Source organism: Erpetoichthys calabaricus, chromosome 2, assembly GCF_900747795.2.
Source record: "Erpetoichthys calabaricus chromosome 2, fErpCal1.3, whole genome shotgun sequence".
Classification (NCBI taxonomy): domain Eukaryota; kingdom Metazoa; phylum Chordata; class Cladistia; order Polypteriformes; family Polypteridae; genus Erpetoichthys; species Erpetoichthys calabaricus.
In genome coordinates this window covers 42,800,580-42,826,855 of record NC_041395.2, presented here as the reverse complement: position 1 = coordinate 42,826,855, position 26,276 = coordinate 42,800,580, and the positions used below count along the sequence as shown (strand labels likewise).

The following is a 26,276-nucleotide window of genomic DNA, read 5'->3' as shown; positions in this document are numbered from 1 at the left end:
CACACCAAATGAAGTTAAAGTTACACTTTGTGTAGTGTTATATTTTTCACACTTGTCAAGTGTTGAAATCAACACTGTAAGAGTTAATGTTTTAACACTAGCAGTGTTTTGAACATACACTTGATGTAAACTAAACTCCCAAAACACTGCTGGTGTTAAAAAATAACCTGACAAGTGTGAAGTGTCAATATGTTAGTGTGAATGTTAGTATATCTGGCATTGTATTATTTTAGATGCAATATTAAGTTACTGCACCTCATTTTATTTAGACTCTAATGTCACATTAATAAAAGTTTAATGTATGCACATTATATACCAGATTTAAAAAAAAAAAACAAGAATTAAGACTTTTCAAAATGTTTGTTTTATTAAACAAACCTATTTACAAATTATTCCAAAACCAATAAAACAAAAAATCAGGTTTCCCAACCAGGAATGTTTAAATAAATCCCAGTCTCAATGGCAATTTATAGAGGATACAAGGGTTAATCTATATATTTGTATAGGTAAATATACTTTGCAGCTGCTATTAATCCTTTTGTGCAAACACTGCTCTGTAATACTGAACTCATTAATATACACGGCACTTATATACAGTACATGGCAATTGTATAAAAAGTAAATAATAAAGTGCTATTGGTGACCATGTAAAAAGAATAACATTAAATAAAAGGCTGTAGACATTTGCCAGAGATTTCTTCATAGACGAGATTAAAGACGTAACAAACTTTGAAAAGTTCATCTATGGCGCTCAGGGAGGTGGTCCCTGCACAAGGGAAAAGCGGCTTGTCAACAACCACATCAAAATTGTTTATCCTCTTCTTGGTTTGTCCAACTGCAAGCAGGTATGGTTGGTGACCTTCTGTCCTGCCGAGATGTTCTGCAATGCTTGTACGGGAATATAAAAGAATGACGCATAATAGATTTAATAAATACACAGCAATTTCAAAGCAGAACAGAATTATTTAATACATTAAAGACTTCAAACAATGAATAAGATTTTATCAGGTTGAAAATATGAATAGTGCTACAGCTAAAATTTAACACCGTAAGTTTGGAGTTTGTCAGCAATTGCAAGTTACAAGACTTTTTGTTTGACACACAATTACATTTTCAGATGACATGTTTGTCTGTCAACTGAGTAGATGTAAGTTTTTGTAGAAGAACTGGACAATGATACTTTCAAAGTGTCATCCATACACTGAAAACTGGGCAGGCTCATTATTAATTCTGTAAATCAACAGGGCTGTAAGAGTGTTGAGCTTTAATGTGTTCAGTGTATCTGTGCTGTACTTCAGGTGTAAATGTAAGCAGATGTCTCTTAATAACACACATATTCATTTTTGTTTTTGTAGATGAATTCTTCACTTTTGTCCAGTCACAGTGGAAGGGCTGGGCTATATTTTTTGCATTATGCTTCATTTCTGTTCTGTGTATTTTGGCAGTGGGTGTATACTTCTTCAGAAAAAATAAAGGTAAAGAGCTTTTAATAATTATATTCTTTTATCCATCCATCCATTTTCCAACCCGCTGAATCCGTACATAGGGTCACGGGGGTCTGCTGGAGCCAATCCCAGCCAACACAGGGCACAAGGCAGGAAACAATCCCGGGCAGGGTGCCAACCCACCGCATTCTTTTAAGCTTTATTAATTCTACATCTGTATTTTTGTTAGAAATACAGTACATTTTTATTATTGCTTGATAAATCTTATGTAGCATGAAAGCAAGATGACACATTCATAACGTGCATCAGGAGAAGCATTCCACGAGTTGTGTCAATGTGTGTTTTTTTATTTATCAATTTTTACAATCATTTAATGACAGTTTTGGAAGCAATGAGCATAAAAGAAAGATCTACGATTATTCTACTGGTCAAAAAAGATATGTAACCATGTATGATTACAATATTTTGTATCAAGATTAATGTTAAGTATTACCTAACATTAACATGCTTTGTACTAATAACTATTTTTCTAAATTCATAAACTACAGCAATTGCAATGTAAAGGATGGTGTAGCATTCTTGTAGCTGGTTAAAATTAGGCATCAAAGTAACAATGTGGCTAAAGACAATGATTATGTTAGACTGGTCATTGTATTCCATATAGAACAAATCCAAAAAGGGCAAAAAGGGACGAGGTTTTATTGATATTCATAATTCATTCTGTAACATCAGAGTAAGAAAACAGACATTGACTACTTGAATCACAAAGAAATATTTGAAACCTAAACAACAGAGTGAAGTGCAGGACCAAATAAGAAACAGTAATGCTCCAAAGGAGTGTGCTATTGCCACTTTAGTGTTCCTGAAAGCTTTCTTTATATACAGGAAAACATGTGGCACATAGGAGCAAAAACTATTGCAGGATAGATTTCTTTCATTCTATTAGCAATCTCAAGCCCAGAGACAAAGTAGTGCTGGCAAGGTTCACAATCAAAATGATGAATATCCACGAGGGGCTGAGTTAAAGTCCACACTTCACCTCATTGGGGATCTGTGTTATGATTTGGAAGTGGTAGTCCATGAGCATTTTTGCAGAAAATTAAATAAATAAGAGCAAAACAGGCAAGAGGAAAAGGCAAACATACATACTTATAACCTGAGTGAATAACTGGTAGACACCTACATCAAAGACTTAAAGAAACCAAATCTGAGTTGACCAAATAAGTAACCTAAATATCTGTGCAAATAGCATATTTGATGTACTTTGATTTATAAAGACATTTGCTGACACAAAACTGATGTTGTAATACTTGAATTGTTCCTTTTTCAGCATGTATATTTTTCATACACTACAGATTGGAACAAGAATCACTTATTATATTGTTAAATTTCAGCGCTTACAAAGAATCTGCACTGTTCTATTGTGAAATTGCAAGTAGAAAAGTTCATACATTTTTGTTTTTTAAAATGGCTATTTTTGTTTTTTTTAATATATAATTTGTATCTTATATGTTCATACTACAAGATCTTACTGTATATAATCTACAAGATGCAGAACAAGATGCAATTTTATCAGGATAGGTCTATCATTACAACATATCTTAGCTCTGACATCTTTCCTAATTTTGTCTTTCTTTAGTGCTTGTTTTGTCTGTGTGTTATACTGTTATTTAGTTGCTACGAGATATGCTTGCCAATAACCAACAAAAAATATAATTTTCCTTCTGTTACAGCTAATGTAGAAAATCAGAAAAAGGAACTTGTTGATGGCAAGTAATACATTTTACTTTAATATACAGTATATTGTGCAATATTCAAGTACCTGCATTGAGTTGAGAGATGAAACAGATAAATTAATTTTTGTACCTTGTGTCATGTACGGCCAATGTTGTTATTGTAAAAAATAATTGAGTTTGACAGGTTTGTTGTGTTTGATATGGTTTTCTTTTACTGTCATTCACTAGTATTAAACCAGACCCTTATGTTTACAGTCTTGCTAAACGCTGAAGAAAATATAATAATGCTGTTACAACAATCAAACCCCTTGTCTGTATAAAACATTGTAAATGGCAAAGAATAGACATTGGTGTGCACTGTGCTTGGCTTTCAGGCAGATGTCACCGTTCATCAGTGGCTACTCAGTCATCTCACTACTGTATTTTATGCAAGAAGTAGAATACTAATGTTGGAATGAGCAGATCCTGTCATTGTAAGACCAACAGCATTAGAGAGATTTTAGCAGTGCCTGGTGCAAAATATTTACTTTAAGATAACACAGTTTAGTTATCTTTGTGCACAGGGATGTAATTGTATGGAAAATCATAAATGTGGCTCAAATAGGGAGTAGACATAAAGATGTGCAAGTTGCATGTCTCTTTGTAAAATGATGCAGTGCACCTTGTCTGTGATGCTACAGTCATGGTTACATGTGAAGAGTTGCTCAGTCATGCTGGAATAAGCCATGGTACATTTTGAAAGTGAAATGGAATAACTCTAAACAGAAATATGAAATCTACTCAACTTGAACAATTAATGTTTTTACACTTAATATTTGCTCCTTTCAAATGTGTTTAGTTAAAACTGACGTAATTGTCTCTTCATTCACTTTGAAAGTGTGCAGTGTCTCTTCTTACAGCAGACTCTATTTCTTTTCAGTAATCAGTTTAGCAGCTATGCTTTCTTTTCCTTTTTTTACATAAACGATTCATGTACCGTTTTTTTAGCACTACCAATTCCTACAATACTTCTTCTTCAAACTTTACTCAAGAACCTATTAACATCGACATTAATACTGTGTTTTTTGCATGCACTTGCACTATCTAGAATTCCACCTTTCAATCTGTTACTTATAAAGCATTATGATATGCATGAAAATATGTGACCCATCGCTGTTTATAGTTATAGGGCTGTCACAATTTCTTCCTAGCTGAAAACAATTTCTCCATCAAATTCAGATGAGACACAATGCACACAAACTCTCTTCTCCCCATTCCCCACTCTTGAGTGTTCAACATATTCCATGCTCAAAGCCACAATGTTGACAAAATCCACAAATCATTATAGTTCACGTATATTAATCAAAATACATTACAGTGTGGTGGATTAAGTGATGGAGGACCATATATTTTTTCCGTACAAAATATAACTAAATTATATATTGTTTCAAAAATATATATGTCCATAATTTTAATCCTCATCAAATGATGGATGTCATATTTACACAGTGGTCACCATTTCTGCTTGCAGGAGATTGGGTTTGAATCCCAACCTAGACATAGTCACTGTGTGGCTCATCATGTCTAAATTTGTTTTTTTTAGTTATTGTGGTTTTTGTCCCATAATAAAGATGTGCATCTGAGGATAATTTACAACTTCATAATGGCTCCAATACAGTATGTCTAAGTATGAGAGTGGATGTGCTCTTTAGTGAATGTGTCCTGCGGTGGATCAACAGACTATTCAGTTTCTGAAACTGAAACTATTCAGGCTTAGTGTCCGCCTTGCGCATGAAGCTGTCAGTTTAGGCTTCAACCCTCCACAGTAATAAAATGTCATTGAATGGGTTCAGTAATTGGATGATTGAACCGGCATACAGTGTTTTTATTATAAAAATATAGTGTTCATACTTTATGGAAAATGTAAATGATAAGATTAAGTTTTTAATGATGACTCATTCTGAACCTGTAGTTGTAATATATACAAGCCAAGCAAGGCTGCGGGATGAAGTGGGATGGTGTGGAGATGAGAAAGATCACCTGGAGCGAGCTGTGGAACATGGAGTCCAATATGCTGAGCTCTACCATCAGAGCCACATATGATGTCCTGCCCTCTCCAACAAACTTGCATCTTTGGTTTGGAGATGATCCGGCCTGTCTCCAGTGTGCTGCCCCAGCAACTCTTAAACACATCTTGGTGGGTTGCAAGATGAGCCTTACCCAAGGCAGATACACCTGGCGCCTCAACCAAGTGTTGAGGAGCTTGGCAGCTGCAATGGAGATTAAGAGGGTAACCACCAACACAATACTCTTGGAGGCTGAGACTGCATCTCGGCAGCAAGTATCTTTTGTCCGTGAGGAGGAGAAGCAGCCGGCCAAAAGAGCGTCTCCAGTCTCATGTCCACTGAATATAGCCCGGGACTGGGAAATGCAACTGGATCTAAATCAAAGACTCACATTCCCACCTTAAATTGTAATAACAAACCTGCAGCCAGACCTGGTCCTTTGGTCTAAATCCTGTCGACTTGTGTACATTGTGGAGCTGACAGTCCCATGGGAGGAAGCCATCGATGAGGCATTCGAAAGGAAAAAGCTGCGATATACAAACTTGGCAGATGAAGCAGAGGACCAGGGCTGGAAAGTGTCTGTGCATTCAGTGGAGGTGGGCTGCAGGGGTTTCATAGCTAGTTCCACCACAAGGCTACTGAAGGAGGTAGGAATCAGTGGGCAGGCTCAGCGGAAGTTAAAAAAGGAGCTGGCAGATACCGCCATAAGAAGCAGCCATTGGTTGTGGCGGAAGCGGAATGAGACTGTATGGGCTGCTCATGGAGCCTCAGGACACCCAGGTCTGATCAGCCTGTGGTGGGCCGTCCTCGGGCGAGGGTGTATTGTGATAAAGGCCGAAACACCCAATGACCCTGAGGTATACAACTGATGATGTGTCGGACTGGAGGCAGTAACACTGCCAGATGAAAATCCATGAGGACACCTCCAGTTCTAACTAAGAAATCAATCCTGTCCTGATTACAAAGGGATTAAAACACCTAGTCCTAGTAGACATACTGTGGTGAATTCAACCATGTGACTTTGGAAGTAGCAATAACAAATTTCCATCAGTTTGTGTCATGTTCCACTTCAGGAAATAACAAGCTGGACCTATTCTATTCAAATGTTAAAGGTGCCTTTACGTGTAAACCACTTGCTCCTTTAGGTAAGTGTGACCACAACCTCATTCATTTTATTTCCAGCTACTGTTATTAGACGGCAACCTGTTACCACCAAAATAGTGAGAAAGCGGAGTCTAGAAGCTGAAATGGCTCTGAATGACTGCGTCCAAATGACAGACTGGGGAATGATGTGAACTAACATGGGGGTGACTTTGAAGGACTCATGCACTGCATCACAGACTATATTAACCTTTGTTTTGATACTGTGGTGCTCTCAAAGATAGTATGTTGCTTTCTAAACCACACACCCTGGATTACTAAGGAGCTAAAAAGTCTCCTGAAAGAGAAAAAGAGAGCTTTCAAATCCATTGACAAAGAGGCTCTGAGGGACGCACAGCGAGTGCTAAAGAAAAAAAATGAATGAAGGAAAGGAAGCTTATAAAACTAAAATAGAAACCAAATTCACTCAGAATAACATGAAAGATGTTTGGAAATGACTGGACATAATTACTGGGCTCAAGCAATGTATGGTGCAGGTGCTAGAAGTGGATATCCATCCATCCATTTTCCAACCCGCTGAATCTGAATACAGGGTCACGGGGGTCTGCTGGAGCCAATCCCAGCCAACACAGGGCACAAGGCAGGAACCAATCCCGGGCAGGGTGCCAACCCACCGCAAGACACACACAAACACACCCACACACCAAGCACACACTAGGGCCAATTTAGAATCGCCAATCCACCTAACAAAGCTAATTCCCTGAACCATTTTTAATACATTTTCCCTCCCTCTTTCACCTTCTTGGTACTCGGGACTAATGCATTTAGTACTGTTTTTAGTGCCAAGTGACTCGTGAGTCTAATGTTAAGTAGGTTATAAAAATAATACTGAAGAAAAGAGTTAGAACACAAAGTCCAAAGACTTTATTGCTACTCTGGGCTTTGTCTATCAGACAGAATACTTTATTTGCAAACAGACATTACAAATGGCATGACAAAATTATTTAAAATTATGAAATTAGAATGCCAACTGTTAATTTAAAATTTAGCGTTGATCGGGAGCACAGGTGTACATTGAAGATGACTAAGGAGAAAAATTACAATACAAATGTTAGTTTTTCTTCACGCATAAAGCAAAAAATATATGGAATAATTTACCAAGGAGTATAATACATAATAGAAATTTGGGGACTTTCAAGTCTTGAGCTAGGTTGGGATGGATGGTCTGTTTTCTTAAAAGGTTTTCACAGTTTCTTATTCACCTGCCCACCTCTCATGTGTGATCCAATAGCACTCTGTTCTTATCTCTGTCCACTACTGAGCTTTCACTGTAAAATTCCTTCTTTACTCCTGCTTCAAAGAGTCCTCTGGCTTAAGATAGGACTCTTGAAATCCTCCTGAAATTATCCCAGAATCACTTTGAAGAGATTACTGGAACATGTCAATATAATCATTTTAATCGATTTTTAACATATCTTACACAGTTCTTTTTCTGTTTAGTGAAAGCTACTGTATATTTTTATTATTGAGAAAAGTAGACATAAAAGAGGTTTCCTCTGCTAGTTAATACGCTTAGAGACATGTTCAGTTTGTGTTTATAGCATGTATTATAGTTGTTATTATCTCCTGTTTTCTGTCTTTCATTCTTAACTGTTTTTAATAAATGAAAGTTGTACAGTGTTTTACAAGTAGAAGGTAGATCATATCTGAAAGAAACTATCTGACTATTCAGAGCCACGGTATTGGGTGCAGGATACAGCATAACACTGAGCACTTTACATGTCTTTCTTCTAAAAATGCTTCCCACTTTCTCTCATGGGAGCCTATGAAAAATGAGCAGAATTTCTGGGACTTTAGCCAGGCTGAAAAATATTTTTTGAGGATTCGCCCAAGATAGCTATATATATATATATCTGTCATGTGTTCAGAAATCATTGTCGATTAACATCAGAGTAAACCTAGTAAACAAATTTTACTAGTTATGCCCGCTAAAGCAAGATCTTTAAATCAAGCATTTAAGTTGGTGGATGCATAGCCATCCACAGTCAATAGCATTATCAGGGTTCCCACACGTCCTGGAAAACCTGGAAAACCTGAAAATTTTGAGGGTTATTTTCCAGTCATTGAAATGACCTGGAAACTGATTGAAATGGCCAAATGTCCTGGAAATAATCTTTCTTGTCCTGGAATTTTATTTCTGTTTTCGCTTTTTAATTTTTCTGTTTGAAACAGCTTGCTGTTTGTAAGTCTAGATATGATGACAGCTGAGCTAGGTCGTGGCCTCTGCTGCGCAATGTCTCCACCTACTGAGACATGTATAGGCAATTATATTTATAAATGATTCTTTGACTGGTGGCTCATTTGATGGAGTATTGCCAAAGCCCCTCTTGCAGCATTGCAGAAATGCCAGGATGCGATATGTCCAATACCTTGATGATGAAAAAAAGAAGAAAAAGGAAACTGAAAATGACAAGCAAAGAGAAGAGCTCTGAAATCACAAAAGTGACAGCAAAGAGACAGAAAATAATCACTAGCATTGAGGCAATGCAAGAAGAAGCAGATGCAATGGCAGAGAAGGCTGAGAGAAAACAGGACTTTACACTGCTCACAAAGTCTAATGCCTATCGTAAAAGTGTTGCTGAAAAAAAAAGAAAGAGGTCATCGGTCTGGATGCAGTTTTATCAGACCTCAAGGAGCAACACCAGCATTGTTTCTAAACCTAGGCCTACACCAGATGCCTTTTTCATAGGTTACACTACAGTGACTTATAGATTGTTTTTTTTTTCCAATATACTGGAGTTCAGGCTCTTATCCTTTGTTCCTAGTATTCTTTCTAGTTTAACCAAGTTTTCAACTCACGAATTGATGGCAAGGCTATCATGATTTAAAATGGATGTATTTTGCTTCTTTTCCCACAAAGATAAGTTTTTTATTATAATCTTTGTCGTTGACTTATGCAAATTCTACAGCTGCTGTATTCCCAGTAAAGCTACCAGTTGAAAGTTAACTCTGACTTTGTTTTGTCGCGTGCCAATTGTTGCATATATTAGTGTTATAGGCATCATACACATGATATAGGCAATAAATTGGCTTTATGCAGTTTTGTTTAATACAAACATTGTACATAAATTTATTTGATACAAACAATGACATAATATGTAATATGCAAGTAACTTTTACTGAAATTAGGTCACTATGGTAGCCTATTTCATGGTGTGATCAACAGCTCTATACTGAACATTATGGAATTGCTCAGTATATGTCAGTGTTTGGATAGTTTTCCACAATCCAAGAGGCATTTATTTCTTTAAAAGAGTTTTGCAGTTTAAAACAGTGTGTAACAAAAAGAGGTCAAACAACTCCATTATACATCAGTGCATTAATTGGTGTTGCCTTTATGTAATTTAGCATATCGGTGACACTAAGTCCCTGCATAATCAAAGAGAAAATAAAATGGCGTTAAGCCTGTGACTAAAGTGTATGACTGTATGACCAGATCCTGTCATGAATTTCCGGAGAAAGCTCCTGGAAATGTCCTGGAAAATGATCCCTTAAAAAGAGTGGGAACCCTGATTATTAGTAGTGCTAAGCTTTCCTCATTTGAACAATAATTATCATATGTATTCACTTAAAAATTTATTTACCAACACTAAAATGTAAAGTAAAAAAATGTGAAAGCAGAATTCTAAACCAAATAAACAAAATGAACTTAGCAGTGACAGACCATGTATATTATTACCAAAAACAATAAAAACGTTCCCTTTTGTAGTTTCAAAAAAACGTTTCATTTTATACTTCGATCGTTTTTAAAATATCAAAGACTCGTTAAAGACAAAAATACCCAAGAATATCACTTAGATGCCAAGTGAATGGCAAGTATGAACCATAGATCATCAGACAATGTGTACAAAGAAAAAATCTTCCTACAGTATCAAAAACTGCTAAATTCCAGGACAGTTTTTATTTACAGGTCACAGGATTAATCAGCAGTCATGATCATTTCATGTATATATACTGTATAAACTATAGTATACACGTTACATTCAAATTTGTTTTGTGAACATAAAAAGCTAAATTAAATTTATTAAGTATGTATTACATCAAAGTAAGAGACACCACAAAAATGCCATTTCTAGCTGACCTGGTTATTTATTTCTATTTGTTTGTTTATTTTTATGAGGTGAGAGGTCAAAATTACATTACAGTTTCACTAATACAAGTAGCATATTTAACTCTGGACTGTACCACTTTGCAGGAGGTTCATTTTAAATTCTCCACTGGGAAACTCATTACTGGCAGTGTTTTCTACAGCATTCCATTTAAACAGTCAACATAAACTGCATTAGTTGTTGCTTTTTCAGATTATGTGATTTTTTTATTTGTGCTCTCCCAGCAAACCTTTCACTAGAACCATCAACCATGGAGAAACATATTTAAACCATTAGTTGGAATCATAACAAAGTGTAGCATAGATAAATCTCAAAGATGTTGGAAGAAAGGATTCCTGCACGGCATAAAATAGTGTTGAGAAATAAAGATAAAACAAGAATATAAAAAAGTAAAGCGAACTGGTTATGAGTGACAATTTCCCCTTCACACTTATGCTTAGTCATAGGAAATCATAATAGAAACCAATCTTTGTGCGGCTCACACACATCCGTACTCACTTATAATGGACTAATGTCCAACTTAACACATAGTTGCTTGCATGGGAAAAAATCAGAGTACTTGGGGAAAGCCCACGCAGATGTTAGGAAGACATGCAAACTGCTTGCAGACCCAATGGTTGAGACGAGAATTGAACCTGGGTGTCCAGGGCTGGAAGTTGGCAGAGCACCATTATGCCACCTTCATTAAAATATTTTAGTGTCAATACTTATCACCATAATTATTGTTTTCCAACCTTAACTACCTTTTAACTGATTCTGTCTCAAAAAATTGAATATTTTGGGTGCTGATTTTTATGCTTTAAATAAATCTGAGAAAACCATGCTTCATAACTTCAAAGATTCATTAATTCTCTCAACTCAACAGTTTCTTCAAATGCAGAATAATATTTACTATATATATTATGTGCTTCTCACTACAAACAGCACTGGTAGCATTGACTGACTTGGATATTTTGTTCTGATTACAAAAGAAATCTAATAACTCATTTATTATGTATTTTTGATACACAAGAGAACTACAGCTATTATTTCAGATGCTTTGACATTATGACTGTTAAACTGTCCCCATTTATTTTTTACAGAGAATCAAGACCTACTGAAGGAAATCAGTAAGAATATTATTTTTTTGACAATAATGCATTTATTGGTGATAATCATAATTGAGCAATGTTGTATAAACAAAGATTTTTATGAAAAAAACATTACTAAGTAAGATATATTCTAATGTTGAAGTATTTTATTAATATTATTATTATTACCGTGGAAGGTGGTGTCATATAGTGGCTAAGATTCAGGACTTTAAACCAGACAGGTTGACATTTATTTCCAACCTTTCACTTAATGTGAGACCCTGAGCAAGTCACTTCTATGCATTAAAGTGGTGTAAAATTTCTAGTTATATAAGTAGTGGCAATGAATCCTGAAGTTTTGAGTTGCTGTATCTAAAGGAACCTTCCAAATATGCAAATAATAATGATAGGTTAACTAATATTTTTCAAAAAATGAAACACAATCTTGAGTGTAATTTTCATATATTTATGAACCCCAATGTGTAAAACTTTAATATTTTTAAACAAATTACTTCAGTTTCACTACTATAATTTATAAAAACATTTTATCTCATGTTATTTAATATATATGCTATTGATCAAATCCTTGCATATTTTAGATGGTATAAATATTAGGACATATCTGCTGTTTTCCATTTCCTGCTGTATTTTTCGCTCAGTTTGACTTTCTCAGTTGTAACATTTCTTGATTCAGTTTTAGCATTTGAAATTCTAGAAATATAAAAATCCATCAAAGGTCTGATTGAGGTTACTGTAATTATTTTTTTTCTCAAAATAACAATTCCACATGACTTAATAACAAACACTCAGTTCATTTCTTAATATTTATATTCATCGGCACAAGAGCAGAGCTTCAACAAGAACAGGGGGCACATAAGGAAGCTGGTTAAAATTTGAAAAACTATTACAAAGATTTTGTTTATGCATCAAAAGCTGCCATATGGCCTAGCAAATGGCATACCTTTTAGGGTATCTATTTGATGGTATTTTGCAAAAAAAATGGGCTTGGGAAGACCTGTTCTTATCAAAAAGTTTATGTTCCTACATATTTCTTATATTTTGAATGCTGTTTTTACTTTAATAAATGAGAATGAGCAAGTTTGTTGGGTTTTGTCATATCTCGCTATGTATGAAAATTATGTCTGTTTACCAACAGTAATATAGGGTATTACTCCAGCTGTGCTCCGATTTTACTACAAATTTCCAAGTAAACCTATCAGCTGTCGAACGGCTTTGGTGAGCTCAGATAGCGACACTTGGCTCTTATTTATGTCAATGGCATGACTTTCTAGTATAACAGATTGTCTGTTTCTGTATCACTCATTTATTTTTATTCCACCCAATTATGGAGATCTTAACCTTTGTGGAAGCGTAACTGTCTGGGATACAGAGTTTTTGCATAAGAGATATTGGTAATATTGTTATAGATAGATTTATTCAAACACAAAGCAAAATAACAGTTGTAAATCAGAAAATCATTTTAAATTAAAGTGCAATTTTTTTAACACAAGTAAATCAACAAAACACAAGAGCAAAATCAAAATCAAAAATAGTACTCTAAATTAGATTATGTTTGTATTATTTTTTGTCTTTCTTAAGAATTGTAATATTTCTAGTTATATGAAAATGTTTTCTGTGACATTATTTTTTTTTTACTTTATTGACTTGATTAATATCAAATAACATTCCATACAAATAACTCAAGTTTTATAAAAAAAAAGGTTTGAAACAAATCAACCCCCACTCCTGAGAAAGAGAGCTAGGCCAGCAGTGTAAAACTTTATGCTAGTAAAAATAAGTAAGTAGATAAATTAATAAATGAATACAGATAAATGGAGTAAAAGAGGGGAGAGAAACTGCTTCCTCAATTTAAATGCTTATTCTGAAATGTTATTGATAACATTCTGCCAGGTTTTGAAAAAGTTTTGTACAGATCCTTTGATTTTTTCCAATTTCAGATAGTATATAACATCAGTTACACATTGACTTAGAATAGGAAATTTAGGATTCTTCCAGTTTAACAAGATAAGTCTATGTGCCAATAGTGTAGTAAAGGCAATTACAGTTTGTTTGCCCTTCACCACTTTAAGCCCATCTGGAAGTACACGAAACACAGCTGTTAATGGGTCAGGAGGGATTGTGACACCAAGGCTGTCTGAAAGGCATTTAAGGATTTTGGTCCAAAATGATATTAATTTGGTGAAGGCCCAAAACACGTGACCTAGCGAGAGTGGAACTTGATTGCAGCGTTCACAGGTTGGATCTTAGCCTGAAAACATTTTGGACAATTTTAAACGAGAGATGTGCACTCAATATATAATTTTGAGTTGAATAATTCTATGCTTTGCACATATGGAGCTCGAATGAATTCTGTGCATTGCAACTTTCCACTCCTTTTCTGAAATGTTGAGTGAGAGATAATTTTCCCACTGTTCTCTTGGATCTTTGAAAGGGGGGGACTGTAAAATAATTTTATATATTACAGAAATGCTGTCTGAGTCCTCGAGACTGAGCAATATTTTTTCTGGAATAGAGGTAGGTGGGAGGTGAGAAAAATTGGGCAGGTTCTGTTTAACAAACTTTCGAATTTGAAAGTCGTGAAAGAAATGTGTTGCTGGAAAGTTAAATTTGGAATGTAATTGTTCATAGGATGCAAAGACGTTGTCTATGTACAGATCTCTTAAGTGATTTAATCCTGAATGTTTTCCAGGATATGTTTGAGAGGGTGGGAAAAAGGTGGTTCTCGTGCAGAGGTTCCACAGATAAAAGCTTCTCTATCTTAAAATACTTCCTACATTGATTCCATATTCTGAATGAGTGAAGCACAATTGGGCTGTTAGTATATTGGTGATAACTTGTATTTATTGGGGTGCAAGGCAAGGAATATAAAGAGTTACTGCAGGATTTTATTTCTGTTGCAGACCAAGCCTGTGTATGTTCATCTAGTTGTGTCTATGTCCATGTTTTTATAGCTTGTATATTTGCTTCCCAGTAATAAAATTGAAAGTTAGGTAGAGCCATGCCACCTTCTGCCTTAGGTCTTTGTAGGGTCGCCCTTTGGATATGTGGATGTTTTCAATTCCAAATAAATGAGGTTATTGTTGAATCTAATTTCTTAAAAAATGATGCTGCACATTTTAATAAGTCCTTTTTGTTTAGGAAAGACGGTATTTAATGCTTGGCGAAAAGTTTGAGGTAGAATTTTATTTTCTCTAGCTTCTGTAAATGTGGCTAATAGAAGGGGAGCTAGCTGAGTTGATAATTTCTTAGAAAATTTGGCAGGGTAGCCGTCAGGGCCTGCTGCTTCCCCACTCCAATTCCTCTGCACTAAGAGTATCAATTTGTGGTATCTGTAATGCATCCAGAAATGCATTAAATTATATCTTGTCTTCTTTAATCTCAGTAGAATATAAGGATTTATAGTAGTTTCTAAATGTGTGCATTATATTTTTATGGTCAATGATTTTGTCTCCGTTTGTGTTGTATCTGCTGCTTGAATAAGAAAATTAATGTTTTTAATTTAAATTTTTTTAAAGCTTTTTGTAGCTGGCAATTCATCCATCCATCCATCCATTGTCTCCCGCTTATCCGAGGTCGGGTCACGGGGGCAGCAGCTTGAGCAGAGATGCCCAGACTTCCCTCTCCCCGGCCACTTCTTCTAGCTCTTCCAGGAGAATCCCAAGGCGTTCCCAGGCCAGTCGAGAGACATAGTCCCTCCAGCGTGTCCTGGGTCTTCCCCGGGGTCTCCTCCCGGTTGGACGTGCCCGGAACACCTCACCAGGGAGGCGTCCAGGAGGCATCCTGATCAGATGCCCGAGCCACCTCATCTGACTCCTCTTGATGCGGAGGAGCAGCGGCTCTACTCTGAGCCCCTCCCGGATGACTGAGCTTCTCACCCTATCTTTAAGGGAAAGCCCAGACACCCTGCGGAGGAAACTCATTTCAGCCGCTTGTATTCGCGATCTCGTTCTTTCGGTCACTACCCATAGCTCATGACCATAGGTGAGGGTAGGAACATAGATCGACTGGTAAATTGAGAGCTTCGCCTTGCGGCTCAGCTCCTTTTTCACCACGACAGACCGATGCAATGCCCGCATTACTGCGGATGCCGCACCGATCCGCCTGTCGATCTCACGCTCCATTCTTCCCTCACTCGTGAACAAGACCCCGAGATACTTGAACTCCTCCACTTGGGGCAGGATCTCGCTACCAACCCTGAGAGGGCACTCCACCCTTTTCCGGCTGAGGACCATGGTCTCGGATTTGGAGGTGCTGATTCTCATCCCAGCCGCTTCACACTCGGCTGCGAACCGATCCAGAGAGAGCTGAAGATCACGGCCTGATGAAGCAAACAGGACAACATCATCTGCAAAAAGCAGTGACCCAATCCTGAGCCCACCAAACCGGACCCCCTCAACACCCTGGCTGCGCCTAGAAATTCTGTCCATAAAAGTTATGAACAGAATCGGTGACAAAGGGCAGCCCTGGCGGAGTCCAACTCTCACTGGAAACGGGTTCGACTTACTGCCGGCAATGCGGACCAAGCTCTGGCACCGATCGTACAGGGACTGAACAGCCCTTATCAGGGGGGCCGGTACCCCATACTCTCGGAGTACCCCCCACAGGATTCCCCGAGGGACACGGTCGAACGCCTTTTCTAAGTCCACAAAACACATGTAGACTGGTTGGGCAAACTCCCATGCACCCTCCAGGACCCTGCTAAGGGTATAGAGCTGGTCCACTGTTCCGCGACCAGGACGAAAACCACACTGTTCCTCCTGAATCCGAGGCTCAAAGGACCCTCCTCTCCAGGACCCCTGAATAGACTTTTTTTTTAGCTGGCAATTATGTATACAAAAGAGAAGTTTGGAGCAGCTATCACTTTTTTTAACTGAGGTATGAAAATGAATACCCCCACTGTGAACACAGCCTTGTCAAAGGGACAAATACTTGTATGATTTAAAATTACAATCAACCCTGATTTAGGCCAGTCCTGTACAATATATGATAGAGTAACTTTAATTTAGTATACAGTTTTTAAAGGAACCTCATGTCAGTATCAAATAGAGTTATTGAATAAACGCTAGAAAAATGGATGTTTATGAGTTCCTAAAGCGGTTCAAAAATCTCTGCTAAGGCTCAAGGGTTACATGTTACACCAAAACACAATGGAGTCATGTTGTTATAATGAAGAAAATCTGGCAGAATAGTCAATACTCCCAGGAATGGATGTCCTGCCAAAATTTAATCCAAGAGCAAAATATAAAGCATTAGCTGGTTCTCATCCAGGCAAAGTGTTCATGATTACACCATCAAAATGGCACTAAGCCATAATTGGGAGCACAATAGAGAAAAAAATAAGTACTAATAACATACTGTGTTTATCTTATATTTGCTACATGGTTTCTGGATAATCCTGGAAAATTGTATGAGCACATAAGTGTTTTTTAAAGTTTTGTTCTCCTTAAGCATCATGGTCTTTGTGTTTTTAACACCCAAAGAGACATGCAATAGCATACCACAACTCATTCACCTTCTGTACACACACATTCACGTATCAGCTAATAATGTCACAAAAAAGAGTGTTGGTCTCGTCCATTACGGGATATGGACGTCTGAAGCGGAACTCCATTTGCTGCGGTGTTAATTTTTCTCTTATTTTTTATCATCCCGAACTATCCTGTATTTACCCAACTCGAGGAGGTTCTATTACAGTATATGCAAGCATATATAAACATGAGCGGTAAGAAAGGTGCTCAGAAAGAAATGGAAAAGAAAACCAAAGCTACACCCAAGCATAGACAGGCATCAAGTCCAAGTCCAACCTCAAGGTACGGCCCTACAGAGACTGACCTGCAACACACAGGCGAAAGCAGAGGTTTCCTGGGTCCCCAGGCCGCTGCATCATCACCGGTTAGGAGCGAAAGTGGGAGCGAATGTGGAAGTGATGCAGGTCACAATAGCTTGTCGATTCCAGAAGATCCATTGAAACTGGAAATGGCCTTGCCTTCCATGTTTTCATCTATTCCTTGCGAGCCAGGACCATCGGCTGTGAAAGGGCTTGTCACTTCACCTGCAGAGCACGAAGGCCGAAACGATCTGTCCAAACTGAAGGTACTGATCAGTGCAATGGCCATGGCAATGGCCAACATGGCCACCGCTCAAGACATAAAGGAGCTCAAGAAAGATTAAAGAAAGAAATAAATGATATGCTCGAGACAAACGAGAAGCTGCGGCAGTATATTAAAGACCTGGAGGTACGTGTAAATAATCGCTTTGAGGCAGTCTTTAAAGGTATGCTAAAAAAATTAAGGAGGAAATTCAGGAAAATGCGTCTAAGTTTGAGAAAAAACTGAGAGCACTTGGCGATCAGTTGGAAGACGTTAAACAAACATTCAAAACTTGAATTGAAACAGCCAAATATCTAGCATCTACCGCTGACGGGAAAGCAATGGCTGCAAATTCCAAATGCAAAAAACTAGGAGGCAGACTTGCTGCATTGAAAGATGGATGCAGAAGGAATAATATTACAATCGGTGGTCTTTCAGAGAATTGTGAAAGTCCAAACCTAGTGAAATCCGTAGCTGAGCTATTCTCCAGAATAATTGGAGAGGACTGTAAATCAGACACCGAGACAGAAGCAGCTTACCGCATACAGGGATCAAATACCTCTAAACCTAGGAGACTTATCATGCGCTTTGAAAAATAACAATTTAAATTACATGTAATGTCACTTCTCAGACAGAAACAAGAGATTACATTTGAAGATAAACACATTTGTATTTTCCGGATTTCTCACCCTCAACAGCTGCTAAACATGCCGTCTTTTGACAACATTAAACAGCGCTTACGGAAAGCCAAGATCAGATACAGCCTCTTGTACCCTGCCAAACTGAAAGTGGATATTCAAGACAAGCATTATATCTTAACCACTACGGAGGAAGAAGAAAAAGAAGAAAACTGATTCCGACACTTTTTTGAAATACCATCATGAGTTGCATACTGTCATGGCATGGCAAAGAAGAACTTGCTGGCTGTTTAATCCTCTTGCAGTGATACTGGTACTGTAATTATACATCCTTTTCCCTCCTCGGCCACTTTTTGTTTATGCTTTAATTATAATTATATGCATATACGTATGTATGAGTGGAAGAAAGGAGACTAACATCATACCCTTGGTTTATTGTTATTGTTATTATTGTATTAGGGTTTACTATCCAGGGCCACTTTTTAACACCATTCCCTGGGTTTACTATTTTACTATCTCAAGATTGTTGAAGATTATATTTTATGCTCATAGTAATTGGACTGTATTGGCAATAGATATCTCAATTTATTCCTCATACGCCACTGCTGGGTGGCTTGTTTTGTTTTGGGCGTGCTCTGTCTCTAGGTATGTCAGAGGACTGGGACTTTGGAATATTTACTAGGTAATGCCTTTCTTTCAGACAGAAACATATATTTTACAATATCTCTACCTTGTTTAGCTCTATTTTCTTGAAGTTGAACTTCACCAAGGTTATTTCTTCAGACAGTAATGTCTTGCACTGTGATTTTCCCTTATAGCTATCAGTACATTGGGCTGTAGGAATGTGTCTCGTCTCATCTCGTTTTATGAAACCGCTTTTCTTGGTGAGGGCCACAGTGGCAGCAAGCCAATCCTTTTTATTACATGGCTGATACCTGTATATGAGGCAGCTTACATCATTTGTGGTACCATTGGTTAAGTTTCTTTTGTTTTTGTTTTTCCAATTGGAGCACAGGCAGGTGAAGGGACTTGCTTATGGTCACAACATGTCAGTAGTGAGATTTGAACCCAAAAATAGTTTTAAGTCCAAAGCTTTAACCACAATGCCACACTGACTTCCAACTGTGAGGAAAGAGATACAATACTTATAAAACTTATTAATTTCCTTTCAGAAAGTGTTACAGACAGACTTCATTATATCAAATTATTTCACACCGTGGGCACCATCTCATAATTTGAGAAGAAAGGTACAAATATTTAATAAAAAAATGGCATGAAATTTATCTCATCTTATGAGACCATATTACCTGGTTGAGGGTCATAGTGGAAGGTCAGCCCAGAATTCCCTGTTTCCATCTACAGTTCTTCCTGAGGAATTGCCAGTGTTCCCAAGCAAGCTAAGAGAGAAAATCCCTCCAGCAGGTCATGGGTATGCTACAGGGTCTCTGCCCAGTGGGACTTGCACAGAGCAGCTCAAGGTGAAGGTACTTGGGTGGTATCCTTACAACATGCCCAAACCACCTCAACTAACTTTTTTCAATTTAGAAGGAAAGCAACTCTACTCTGAGGCTCTCCTGAATTGTTGTGCTTCTTCTCACACTATCATAAAGTGTCACCCCAGGTGCCCTGCAAAGAAACCTAATTTTTCCTACTTGTACTCACAGTCTCATTCTTACGGTTATTACGCCTCATGACCATAGATGAGGTTAGGGAAGTAAACCAAGAGTTTTGTCTTTAAACTCTGCTCCTGCTTCACAGGCACGGACCTGTACAGCACCCACAGAATAGCCGTAACCACTTCAATATGCTTGCTGATCTAGTGTTCTCTTTATTCAACACTCAAAATCTCAAGGGTCTTGTGCACCTTAGGGATGCTCAGAGTTGGATCATCTGGAGCTTTGTGTCCTTGGTAGGGTCTCCCTTCATGAACAGGTTTGAACTGAAATGTCAGACAAAAATGGTTCACAGTGACACTAATGATGGTAAATATTAAAAAACAGTGTACCCTGCGCAGAAAAAGGATTACCAGGACCCACTCCTGGACCCAGGTCTGGGAGTAGTGTTCGCCATTGAGCACTTCAAAGATCTTGTCTGCTTCTGCCGGTAACATCAGGTACGTGCATGGCAGGAGAGGTTAAGTAGATATGTAGTATGCTATCAAGTAACAAGAACTGCACAAAATCTATAGGCATACATTTAGCTTTAATCAAGTTAAAGTAGATAAGTTTAGTACAATTATTTTAACACTGGCAGAGTGGTAGCACAGAGCTAGCATTTCTGACTCACAGTGCCAGGGTCTGCATGGGGTTTGCATATTTTGATTACATGGGTGCTTAACCTCTCCCACCATTCGTGTTCCCAATGTTACTACCGAGAGAAGGCAAAATCTTTGAATACTGGAAATGTTTCGGAAATACTTACAAAAAACATTTAGTCCTTTATGTACTGTGAAGTAGATAACATCCATTCCCTTTTTACATCTTCAACCTGAGCCCTTGAATATTTCATGTATGAACAATGGCCACTGAGGCACTAGATCACACTGTTTGAAACTATCTACTGTATAGTAAATAACTGGATTATTACATGCACCACACTTTTTTCTGAGTGATTATGCATTTGTGCCCTGGAAAAGACTGGCATACCATCAACCACGTTTGCTTCTTGCCTAACACCCAGTACTGCAGCGACAATCACTAACACCCTGTGACCCCAAACTGAGTACAGTGATACCTTGAGATACGAGTGCCCCAATGTACGAGTTTTTTTGAGATACGAGTCGTCACTAGGTCGATTTTTTGTCTTGAGTTACGAGCCAAAATTCGAAATACGAGCCATCAAAGAGCTTGTCCCCGCACATTCCGAGGAACTGACGACAGAGGAGTTGACGGAACTACATACGCAGCAACATACGGAGGTTCTGCAGGAGATCGGTATCACGGAGGAGTTTATCTCTTAAAGTGAGATAAAGGAAGTGTTTGCAATGTGGGAAAAAGGTTCGAACTTTAAAGAAAAGAAACACCCTGAAAAAATTACAACTGATCACACAGTGGCGCTATTCAATGACACTTGCCTAACGCCTGACTTTATTGAAAAGAAACTGAACTTGCAGCTCTGCTATTCAATGACACTTGCCTAACGCCTGACTTTATTGAAAAGAAACTGAACGTGCAGCTCTGCTATTCAATGACACTTGCCTAACGCCTGACTTTATTGAAAAGAAACTAAACTTGTAGTGCCGCTATTCAATTACACTTGCCTAACGCCTGACTTTATTGAAAAGAAACTAAACTTGCAGCTCCGCTATTCAATGACACTTGCCTAACGCCTGACTTTATTGAAAAGAAACTGAACTTGCAGCACCGCTATTCAATGACACTTGCCTAACTCATTTCAGAAACATTCTAAAGGGGAGGACTAAACAAAGCTCCTTGGACAGGTTTCTATTGACACGCCATTCGAATGAAAGTGATGAAAGCGTGGCAAAAAAGAAAAAAACTAGTGAAAAAGAAAATTAAGTTAAGCAAAAGTGAAGTGAAAGAAAAAAAGCATTACAATACGCTAATCGGCTTTGCCAACGTCTGTTTATTTCTTTAGATTCTCTTTTATGTATTAGGTTTTATTTTGTTTGTATACAATATTTGTTCATTATAAATACATTTTTTTTATGTTGAAAACATTTAACAAAAAATTGGGGTGGTTTTTTGGGGGCTTGAACGAATTAATCTCATTTCAATTAATTTCAATGGGGAAAATTAATTTGAGATACAAGCATTTTGACTTAAGAGCTCGGTCACGGAACGAATTAAACTCGTATCTCAAGGTATCACTGTATATTAAATTTACCCATCAACACATGCAGGATTAATTCTATACCTGTGACTTTCATTCAGTTCTTGTTACTTGATTGCACGCTATGTATGTACATAATCTATCCTTCAATAGCCACCACAGGACGTCTGGAGTGTGCATGTGCACAGTGATACAAACCACACTAGGCAATATCTTTGGAAAATAACACAATACGCTTCAAGATAAATACTAATACAGAAAAGACATAGTTTAGGTTATTACTGCCAAATTTTGGGTCTAATTAATGTATGATACACAGCTTCTGTATGTTGACTTATGTTTTAAAAAGCAATAGCAAAGGTTGTGTTAGTCACATGAGGTTATATTTGTGTCATTTTAGGACTTATTGAATGTTAAATTAGTTTTATTTACCTCTATATCCTGGTATGTAAAATAATACAAGTAAAGAATAGATGTGCTTAATTTTTTCATGTGAATGTGGATTTTTAAGACATTTAAGGCATCCTGTTTGTTGTTTAGTAATGCTTTCTTTTTTTCCTGCAGAGTCTACTGGTTATACAATTAAATCAGGTATGTTTTCCAAAGTACTGTTAATATTTTATATAGCTGACTTTAAACAATACATATAATTTTCTTGCATTTTTTGCAGTGTTAAAACATAAAAAAAACAAGGATACTTTATAATATAACAATTATTTTTGATGCTTTGACCTACTGTTATAATTAATAGACACCTCCACACTTGTCTCTAAAGCTACATTTACACTGTAGGACAAGAACCCAGTTCTGATTTTTCTTGTTTATATTTATCTTTAGCTTTGATCTACAGTATATATACTACCCAGTTTTTCATAGGCAGCACCTTCTAACACCTAGTACAAATGTACAAATGATTTAGCTCCAAGACATGTAAAGTCATTTTTAAGCCTATGTATGTACACAGGTGATCAAATGCAAACAGAACAGTTTAGTTCTTTTAACTGCTTATTTGAACTGGCTATTTCTTCAAACATGATTTTATTTCTGCAGCATCTCTCCAGATTTTTCCTGTTCAAAGACACCTACTCCTTCTTCCCACAATGTGTATCCTAAATTACTTTTCTTCATCTACAGTTTGCATTAAGTTGGTGACCCTAAAATACCTTAGTCGCACAGAGAGCTATGAGGAAGAAAACATTTTGGCTTAAAAGAAAATCCACACATTGGTCACATGTGAGAATCACTGCAATTAGCAGTGCTAGATACATTGATGCTCATACTTATGTTACCATGTTATGTACATGATTCCACTTATTTATCCACTTTATGTAACAGTTAACACTAGAATTACCAGAGCCTACAAGAAAACTCATAAATCCGGCCCACCTTAAATCCATTTGCACCTCTCCATCAGTGTCTTTTGTCCTGTAAATGTGCCAATTAAGACAAGCAGCAAGCAGCATGCTATTCCATCCCCCACCGTTGCAGAACATTCACAAACTTCTCCCAGCTCATGCCTTGTTTGATTATCTGGGAATGAAGTGCTGGAGTTTTAGAGTGGAAATAATAGATCATTATTTGGAACACATGCATTTCTTTTGTGTTCCGTTTCTACAGTAATCTGTGTAAACACATTGTTAAAACAGAAACTTTTTCGTATTTTAGTAATAAATATTACAAAATGTAGGCATAAACTATAGAATGTGTGAAGCCTGAAGTCCAAAGATCAAATAAACACTTTCACAAAAGGTTCAAGGACGCTACAGCAGCTTCTGTGGCGTAGCGGTAAGATTTGCTGACTTTTTAATCAAGAGTCCCCGGTTCGATCCCCACTGCCTTCTATATTTGCCGTTTTCAGTAGTGAGCTGCTTGTATTGTTAGTATTATACGGTACACACAAACATTTGGTTTGCGTCTGTAACAGACCGTGCACATTTATAATACTGTACTTGTAAAAGTTACCTTTTTTTTCACTTTTATTCTCTCAGTTACGATCACAATACATACTACTGCCCTAGGGATCTGACGCTGTTAGTTTTTATTTGAAACTGGGAATAACTGTAGATATGAGTGGTGTTTTGAGGCAATGGAAGTGGACATTCTCTGATCTAGAGCGATTAAAGCTGACACACAAACGCTGGTAAATCTGCCTTCTTCATACCTCACCATCACTTTAATTTTTTTTCTGTTTTATTGAGTGTTCCTGCTTACGCAGAATTAGTATGCACCTTATGGTTTATGATGTCAAAAAAAAAGACAGTTTTTCGTACATTTACGACATGTGTACCTGTTGCAATGCGCACACTTCTCTCTTTGCTGTGGTTCCTATTATATTGAAAGGACACCTGACACTGACTCAGTTTACTTTCCTGGGGAAGCAGCTGTCTCAGAACAGAAGCTTGTCGATGTTACATCCTCCTTTTCTTTTTCCATCGTCTTTTCTAGTAAGATGCGACGACGAAGTTCCTCTGCAAGTTGAGCCATGAATACTCTTCTTTTGTCAGTGGCCCCCGTGCATGCCTTGCACAGTACATGTGCATTGATCCTGCTGTACTGATTAAGCTCACGTCTTCTCATGCACAATGTGAACGTAGCACGGAGAAAAAAAAGAAAGAGACAAATATATGGGACATTGGGTATAAATTTATGGTACTTGTAAAAGTTAGCTTTTGTCAGTTTTATTCTCTCAATCACGCTCTAACACCCCAACCCCATCCCCCACCCCCTGCCCGCCTCTCCTGATCTGACTCTAAGTAACAGCGCCAGAATAAATTCACACCCGGGGGGTATTTTTTCGCACATGGATTACTCGTTTTGCCGGAGGTAATTGTTGACGATTTGGCCTGATCCTGGATCTGTCAGTTTTTTGAAACTCTTGCTGGATGTGTTGTCATAGCAGCACATCCAAATCCTCAAACCTGCTCGGAGCAGGTTTGTTCGATGTAAACAAGGATTAGCTCACACACTTAATCAGTGTCTTTTCATGGAATTCATTCAGTCATGGCTTCACCGTTCATGAATGAGCAACCAATTGATATCAGTGCGCAAATTATAAGAAGAGAATTTCATATAGAGAGGGTTTTGCGCGATCGGCAAGATCCTTTATTGCTCCTGGAGGAAATTCTTTTCAAAAGATACTGCTTTAGCCGAGGGGGAATATTGTACCTCAAAGATTTATTACCACCTTATATTCAAAGTCAGACTCGGCGTAGTCAGGCTCTCACAACCACACAGACAGTATGCATTGCTTTGAGGTTTTTTGCAAGCGGCACTTTTTTTATATACTGTAGGCGATGCAGAAAATCTATCTAAAAATGCAGTTTGCCTGGCAATTCGTAAAGTCTGTTTGGCTCTGAAATATTTCCTTCGGGTTTTCATAGTGTTTCCTGAACACCTGCGTGTGAAGACAAAAGAGGCGTTTCATGCCATTGTAGGAATGTAACACACAGGCAAAAACACCCACAGTTCCATGAAGAATCTCACAATCAGCCTAACATTCTCATTACCAGGATTTCCAAATGTGATTGGGGCACATGGGACGATCAGAGTGGAGTTTGATCAAACATTATTTGGAAAATGTACCTCTCCTCCTGATGAATAATCAGACACAGTGTCTTCATCAAATATTTGACCTTCGTCAATATCTCGTAGGTCAGACACAAGGGATTCTAGGGATATGACATTCCCTGCAACTGATCCAACAAAAAAAGAGGGCTATATGGAACATACCTATGGCACACATTGAGGACAAATATATGCAATGACCATCCTTTACCTGAAATGAAGTGACCACTGCATCCTGCCACTGGTTCTGAGGAGGAGCTTTGTCCTGGAATGCCCTCAGAAACAGGTTGATTGGCATTTTAATGGATAGCCAACTCTTCTGCAGGGGTTAGGTCTGAACCGCGTGGACCTCCACCTGTTTTTTGCTTGTCTGCCTTCTTATTAGCTTTAAAATTAATGTTTTTTATATTATATATGATTATTTATGTCAGCAATTCTTTAGTTATATACCAATATTTACCAGTTTGAAGTATATTCTTGTACTTCACTTTAACCTGTTGTCATGTTCTCACGTTTGATCTGGAATTATGACATATTAAGTAATAATTAATCTGACACATAGGAAATGAAACGCTGCATTCAGTAAGTACAATGCACACTACTTAG

The 26,276-nt window shown here is 37.6% G+C and overlaps 1 protein-coding gene across 1 annotated transcript in view; it reads left to right on the top strand.

Annotated features, from left to right (window-relative positions):
• The window catches only part of LOC114669636 (butyrophilin subfamily 1 member A1-like), a 148,544-nt gene that overhangs the window by 24,042 nt on the left and 98,226 nt on the right, over nt 1-26,276 (top strand). Inside the window, exons 5-8 of the mRNA XM_051922321.1 lie at nt 1,356-1,475; nt 3,179-3,214; nt 11,579-11,605; nt 22,671-22,697. Of these exons, the coding sequence (XP_051778281.1) occupies nt 1,356-1,475; nt 3,179-3,214; nt 11,579-11,605; nt 22,671-22,697 (210 nt within the window). The remainder of the gene's footprint in view (nt 1-1,355; nt 1,476-3,178; nt 3,215-11,578; nt 11,606-22,670; nt 22,698-26,276) is intronic.